The sequence below is a fragment of the Mustela putorius genome, unplaced genomic scaffold, assembly GCF_011764305.1.
Source record: "Mustela putorius furo isolate JIRA1106 unplaced genomic scaffold, ASM1176430v1.1 tig00000224_pilon_pilon_pilon, whole genome shotgun sequence".
Taxonomy (NCBI): domain Eukaryota; kingdom Metazoa; phylum Chordata; class Mammalia; order Carnivora; family Mustelidae; genus Mustela; species Mustela putorius.
The window spans coordinates 12,375,605-12,382,843 of record NW_025421321.1 but is presented as its reverse complement, the minus strand read 5'-3'; the positions used below and the strand labels follow the sequence as shown (position 1 = coordinate 12,382,843).

General features: G+C 47.8%; 1 protein-coding gene across 2 annotated transcripts; it reads left to right on the top strand.

Moving 5' to 3' along the window:
• Window positions 1–2,109: 2,109 nt before the first annotated feature.
• TMEM247 (transmembrane protein 247) lies at window positions 2,110–6,772 on the top strand. Of its 2 annotated transcripts, none has more exons than XM_045077925.1 (3): window positions 2,110–2,316; window positions 2,981–3,304; window positions 6,568–6,772. In XM_045077925.1, exons 1-3 carry the CDS (start codon window positions 2,200–2,202, stop codon window positions 6,754–6,756), a joined length of 630 nt encoding a protein of 209 aa, XP_044933860.1. In that variant the 5' UTR covers window positions 2,110–2,199; the 3' UTR covers window positions 6,757–6,772. The 2 variants fall into 2 exon arrangements, with proteins under 2 accessions (XP_044933860.1, XP_004753128.1); XM_004753071.2 differs by having other exon boundaries at window positions 2,981–3,319; window positions 6,568–6,771.
• The last annotated feature ends 467 nt before the right edge of the window (window positions 6,773–7,239 follow it).

The window sequence follows — 7,239 nt, the reverse complement described above, 5'->3', positions numbered from 1 at the left end:
GTCTAGGCAGGTAGCGGGCAAATACACTACCTGGTTTTCATATCCAGGCTTCATAGTGCAGCCAAATGGTAAATCTCACCCCCATGTATCAATGAGGACACTGAGCCCCAGGCAGGTAAAATCACTTTCCGTTGGCCACACAGCTAGTAAGCGTAGTAAAGCTAAAATTCACATGCAGCCTTCTCTCTTTCCAGAATGCACCTCCTGAAAAGGTGTTCTGTCATTTTCATGAAAGTGAAGATGGCAACATATGTACCCCAGCCTCCCAGTTTCTGTGTTGGTCCCTCTCAGACCATTCCGTGAATAAGGGGAGTTGTATTAGCGTGTGAGGGTTTCCACAACAAAGTACACAGCACCACAGAATGGGAGTCTTAAACCACAGAAATGTGTCTTCTCACATGTGTCTCCAGTCTGGAGGGTGGATGTCTAACATCAAGGTGTCATGGGGGCTGGTTCCTTCCAAAAGCACTGAGGGAAGGGTCCGTTCCAGCCCTGCTGTAGTAATTTTGTCTCAATCTGACTGGGCTCATAGGGTGCCCCAATTACTTCTCGGTGTGTGTGTGAGGGTATTTCTGGAGAGATGAGCATTTGAATTGTTGGGCTGAGTAAAGCAGGTGGCCCCACCCATTGTGGATGGACATATCTAGTCCTTTGAGGGCCTGAGTAGAATAAAACCACGGGAGATGGGTGCCTGGGTGGCTCAGTCAGTTAAGCATCAGACTCTTGATTTCAGCTCAGGTCATGATCTCAGGATCCTGGGATGGAGCCCCCCATTGGGTTCTGCACTCAGCACGGAGTCTGCTTGAGGATTCTCTTTCCCTCTGCCCCCCGCTGTTCGCTCTCTCAAATAAATAAATCAGTCTTTTTAAAAATTTTTAAACGGGGCACCTGGGTGGTTCAGCCGGTTGAGCATCCGATTCTTGATTTCAGCTCAGGTCATATCTCGCAGTAACGGGATCGAGGCTGAGTCAGGCTCAGCACTCAGTGTGGAGTCTGTGTCAGATTCTTTCTCCTTCTCCTTCTCTTTCTACCTTCCCCCTCTGCCCCTTTCACTCCCACTTGGTTCTCTCTGTTTAACTGCTTGAGCTGAGCTATCAGTTTTCTCCTGGCCAGGGACTGGGACTTACACCCATAGCTCTCCTCCTTATTAGACCTTTGGATTAGGACTGCAAATTACACCATGAGCTTTCCTGGGAATCCCACTCACAGACAGAAGTGGCAGAATCATGCCATTTCTGCTCAGCCTCTGCAATCGCAGGAGCCAATTCCTTATAATAAATCACATATAAAAATATAAATATACATATTTATTGTTTTTATATTAAAATATATTTGTATTTTTATTTAAGATATTTGAAAATAAATATATATTTATTACATTTTATAATTATTTTAATTATAAAAATTATAATTATAAATTATAATTATAAAATTATTATAATTATTATATATCTTATAATTATTATATTTTATAAATAAATATACACATATTCAAATATATTTATTTGAAAATAATATATATTTCTTTTCAAATATATTCAATATATAGTCAAAACAATATAGAGATAGATAGATAGATAGATAGATTCTCTGGAGAACACTGATACATGCCTCTCTCCTTGTAGATGGTCGTCTTCTCCCTTACATTCAGTCCATCTTCCTTCTGTGCAGGTCCGTGCCCAAATTTCCTCTTCTTACAAGCATATCAGTCATACTGGGATAGAACCTACCCTAATGACCTCATTTTAACTGAATCACTTCTAGAAAGGCCCTCGCTCTAAATAAGGTCACATTCTAAGGCACTGTGGATTAGGGCTTCAACATAGGAATTTGGGGGGAGAGACGATTTAGCCTCCAACAAGGTTTGTGGAGCTAGCTGAACTCATCCTGATGCAGTCTGCCTTTAAAAGAGGGACCCAATGGAGATTTCAGATGCCGGAACTCTGGATTTCAAGTGGTGGAATTCTAGTGTCTAAAGGAGTCCCTACAGTGGCAAAGGCCCATCGTGTAGTTCCTAACAATGGGCCTCAAAGGTGTGTCACAGCCTCCACCAAAGGGGCCCTAGCAACTAGTAGAATGTGGGTTATTATGAGGACAGGGGATTGTGATGGTGGTCCGACTATGGAATCTGGTGAAACCAAATGTTAGTACCTTCAAAGATGTCCTTTGGCCCCAATTGGCAGCATTGTGGTTTTCTGGATGGCAGCAGAGGACAGAGAAATGATGGAAGCCCGGGGAGCAGGAGAAAGCTGCCCAACCTTCCCCAAGGCGGCGCCTGATGACCCCATGTCTGAAGGGAAATCAAGGGCTTCTTTGGTAAGGGGCAGGGGTGGATACCTTGTTTCACTGCCCCCGCCTGTCCCTACGTGGGGAGGAGGGTGTCATGGGGACACGTGATAGGAGCTGAGTGCTGGGGGATCCCAGAGAGCTACTAAAAAGAGCAAGTCACATGTACCCCGTTCCCCCAGCTGTCACCAGGGACCAGGTAGCCCTTAGTAAGATTGTGAAATCATCTGAGGCTGGCTTTGGTCTCTACCACCTCCCTCCCCATTCAGGGCCCTGTCCTCCCTCTGCGAATACGACCCTGCTCCCCCATAGCCCTTGTGTTGGTCCCCTACACTGGGTTTCTGACTATCTCAAAGTTAGAGTGGGGGTGGGAAATTTACCAGGAAGACAGACTTCTGCCTCAACTCCTCAAGCCTCTCCTTGCAACTTGAGGGCACCCTTCCCTCATGTCAGGGTGCCCTCCCCTTCCCTCATGTGAGGGTGCCCTCCCCTTCCCTGTGACGCTCAGGGCCTGCTAACTCCGGGTGAGTGCACCTCTGGCTAGAGCTCAGCCTAGATCCTTACAGGTCATAGCTCTCTTCCACGACCGTCCAGTCCGTGGTGGCCGGCAGGCTGCGGAGGTACCCAGGGTGGGGCAGGGGCAGCCCCAGGCGCACTCCTCAGTGTCCCCTAAATCTCCCCTTCACTGCTCCAGGAGGCAGAGTCCCCGAAGCCAGACTCTTCCCACGACCACCTAGAGGAGATGGAAGCTTGTGAGAACGGAGGCTGCCCAGGGCCACCCAAGTCAGGGTCCTCCAAGGCTGGCTCCACCACCAAGGGCCAGGCGGGCGACGGGCCTGAACTCGGGGAGCTGCCCCCCGCTCGGGCCGCCCCGGAGACCCCGGGGACCGAGCGCAACACCGAGATGGAGCTGGAGAAGGTGCGCATGGAGTTCGAGCTCACGCGGCTCAAGTATGTGCACGAGGAGAACGAGCGCCAGCGGCAGCACGAGGAGGTGATGGAGCAGCTGCAGCAGCAGGTGACGCCCCGCCTGGTAGGTGACCTAAAAGTAGGGTGTGCTGGCAAGAGGCCCGCAGGCTCCGCCCGGAGGGCTGGGGGAACCCCTCCCTGCCCTCCAGGGGGAGCCCACTGAGCTGCTTCAGGCCTGCATCCCTCCCTGATCCAGCTTAGCGTCCTGGCAAAGCTAGATCAACTCTTGAAGGAGAGCTGACCCTGGGAGGGGCCTCAGAACCCCGGTTCCGCCTGCCCACAGCTTTCCTTCTCCGGGAAAGTCTTCACCGCTTCCTCTGTGACTGGCTTTCCAGCATTCTCTAGTTCTCTCTGTATCTCGCTTAAGAGATGGGAGACGGGAGTCGGGGCGCCTGGGTGACTCAATGGGTTGAGCCGCTGCCTTCAGCTCAGGTCATGATCTCAGGGTCCTGGGATCCAGTCCCGCATCGGGCTCTCTGCTCAGCAGGGAGCCTGCTTCCTCCTCTCTCTCTCTGCCTGCCTCTCTGCCTACTTGTGATCTCTCTCTGTCAAATAAATAAATAAAATTTAAAAAAAAAAAAAAAGAGGAGACGGACAGCAGTCCGCCCAGGGATTTGGATAAAACTATCATCTCCCGGGGTCAGAGCCGCATTTGTTCCGTGGGATTGCTCTGCCTTGTTGCCAACTAAAACGGAGGCATCTCCAGCCAGGAGATGTGTATTAAATGAGGGGATAAGAAAGCCTACTTTCTGTCACATGGGATGGGAAGGGCTTATTAGCACTGTGAGGCCAGGGCCACTCTAAGTCCTAAATAGCCTAAAGATGCCATTGTTGAAAGCATGTTGCCTGGGCTTTAAAATCAGCCCTGAGTTAAAACTCTGGCTGTACTGTGTATAAACCGCGTGATATTGCACAAGAGATGAATCCTCCTTGAGCCTAGATTTGCGCATCTAGAAAGTAGTCCCCACCGCATAGGGTCCCAGTGAGGAGTGAAGGAGAGCATACATGCAAGGCACTTTGCGCTGAGCCTGGCACATTAGGTAAGCACTCAATAAATGTTAGCTATTACCATTTTTATGTACTCATGCAATTCACTTCTTGACCCAAATGCAACAACTTACATTCATCACTTTTCAGTTTTATTGGGATGTAATGTATTAGCTATGCTTCCCAGCTCTGAGTCATCCTCACTTCTGAGAAACTTGCCTTCTGTCTTTATCCAAGTCATTGCTATAATTGTTGAGGAGGATATGACCTAAAGTAAATACCACTAAAAGATCTCCCTACAGGTTAGCAATGTTCCATTAATCAGCACCCTTGGGTTACATTTTATCCAGCTCACATTTCTCTACCTTATCCAAAAAACTATCTTGAGACACACTGGCAGATGGTTTCCCAGAATTAAGATATTATACTACCTATAGCATTTCCCTAATTGACTGGTTTTTTTTTTTTTTTTTTTTTTTTTTTTTTTTTTTTTTTTTTTTTTTTAGAAAAAGAGATTGGTTTTTGCATGATTTGTTTTCAATGAACACATGCTGGGTTTTAACAATTTTTTTTGCTCACACAATACCTGCTTAATTATACACTGAATGGTTTTGCTAAGCCAAATCAAGCTTACTGAACTGATATCTCCAGAATCCATCCATTTTCCCCCTCCTTTTAAAAATCTAGAAAATATTTGCTTGTTTCTAAGATTCTGGCACATTTCCTGAGTTGTTTTTTTTTTTTTTTTCCCCTCTCTAGTAAGTTCCATTTCCAAGCTTGGGGCATTGTTCTCAGTATCGTGGGGTAAAATGTGTCAGGAGTCGGAGCCTGAAATACTTAACACACCCAAGGTTGAGATATTGTGCCTTTGCTCTCTGCCTCCTTCTAACCATATTTGTTTTCCCTTTTTTAGTTTGAAAATCTTACTCTTGCTGGATGAGCTGGAAACCCTTGGTGTATAGTCTTATCTGCTGTCTTCTGCTCAAAAGACAGACCACTGAAAATGTGGTGAAAAGTCTAAAAGGTCACACAAATGCATGTTTGGTTGTCAAAATCATAATTGTCACCCATGAGCATTTCAGGCTGAAAACGCATGCTGGCCGCTTTTGTGGGCAGAAGCCAATAGACCGGGAGCCGCAGTAGATGGGCAGACCACCCACGCAGCACCCCATCCCGCTAGAATCCTGGGTTTCCTCCTCTGGTCTTCAACTTGCCTTGGTATTCACTTTAGAAATGGCATCACCGGAGTCATTTTCTGCCCTCTCGGGTTTATAGATTTGCCCTCACATTTTCTATAGTTGTCCAAACAATGGTGTGTCCACAACCCTGGTCTTTGGTAATCGTTTACAAAGCTGTTTAATGTTTTGTGCATTTACTGGCAGGTGATGTTTAAGCCCCCTCCCCACTTTCTCTTTTTCTAGATGAATGGGTGGGGAGATTTCATTGTACTGGAAACTACCTCTGTGCGTCTGTTTCTCGCTAGGTTAGGGTAACCCGGTACCAGCCATCTGCCTGCTTACAAAAGGCATGGCGTGATTTTAAAAGATATTTTAGAGAATAAACCATGGGTGATGCCTTCTTAACTACAGATCAAAATAGTTTTGTCAGCTTTCGCTATACTTATACGTTGATGCTTTCTACAGTTAAAATGCGGGCTTGTTGGACCTCAATTGCATAGATTTCAGAAATGAGCAATGCGCAGGCAGAATCAGCCAGACGACTCAAGCTGCTTTCCCCAGGCTCGATACTGTGGAATATTGGAAGTCCTATCACCTGTCTCTGACCACCTGTCCACCAGGGAGACCCAACCTCTGGCCAATAGGCCACAGAATAACCCCTGAGACATGTGCCAGGACAAAAACAGTCAGAAACAGGCACTTGTGCCCTCTCATTGAGCAACTGTGCAGAGAACAAGGCTGAGTGTCAGGGCAAGCCATCCAGAGAACATTTCCGAGGACAGGTATGCAGATCTGGGGATCTCAGAGTCAGAGACAGTCTGCACGCTTGTGACTGGAGGCAGCAGAGAACTCAGAGAAAGAACGTTGTCGCCTGGTGCCTGACTCAGGAGGAATGAGGGCAGACTGAAGAAGTAAAGACCTAGGAGGTCCCTCTATGTGCCCATGACCTTGCTAGGGATGCTTCCGTTCTTGGCCCACTCTTCCTCCTGTAGTCTGTGAGGGGGACATGGTGACCCTTCCCTCAGGTGAGGAAGATGGCCTGCCTGAGGTCATATTCTGGAAGGGACGGGAACAGGACTGAGACCAGACCTGCCTGGTTGCCAAGCAGCATGGTTTGGCCAGCAGAGCTCTCTTCTTTCCCCCACAGTTCTCGGGAGGCCTCCAGGACCTCCTGCTCCCCCAGAACCAGTTTGCCATGTTCCTGTACTGCTTCATCTTTATACACATAATCTATGTCACCAAGGAGATGATCTTCTTTCTCTTCTCCAAGCACTACCTGTTCTGCATTGCGGCCATTTTGCTCTGTTTGATTAAAACTTTATGGTCCTACTTCTAGGTGCTTTTGCTCCCTCCATCACTGGGAACCCCCATGCCAGCGGGTTACTACGACACGATCCAAGTTAGCCCCTGGCCTGCCTCCCTCCTCCTTCCCTCACACAAGCCTCCCTCCAGTCAGAGCTTGCTGTTAGGAAAGGCTCTGCTATCAACCATTTACATTTTAGTGTGACGAACCATGTTTAGGCCTTATACAAAGCCTGAGTTCTCAGTGTGGATGAAGATGCTTTGGGCCCTGAGGGGAGGATCTCAGAAGTGACCGATCTAGGTAGGTATTTAGAGGGTGAAGGAGCTTGGGATTTCTAGAATCCTAGAAATCATACTATGACCAGGTTGGTTTGGGATCTACCACATCTCCTCACTTGTACAGATCTTCTCTGAGGTGTGGGGTGCTGTGGTAGGCTTGGGGATAAGCCCCCCAAAGAAGTGCACATCCCAAAAGCCCAGATGTTTTGCTATATTACCTTACAGAGCAAAAGAGACT

Bases quoted from the DNA above. Each gene is read 5' to 3' on its own strand.
- TMEM247 (XM_004753071.2), top strand. From the start codon at position 2,200: ATGGCAGCAGAGGACAGAGAAATGATGGAAGCCCGGGGAGCAGGAGAA. The intron at 2,317-2,980 runs GTAAGGGGCAGG...TCACTGCTCCAG, and splicing joins GGAAATCAAGGGCTTCTTTG to GAGGCAGAGTCCCCGAAGCC. The intron at 3,320-6,567 runs GTAGGTGACCTA...TTTCCCCCACAG, and splicing joins AGCAGGTGACGCCCCGCCTG to TTCTCGGGAGGCCTCCAGGA.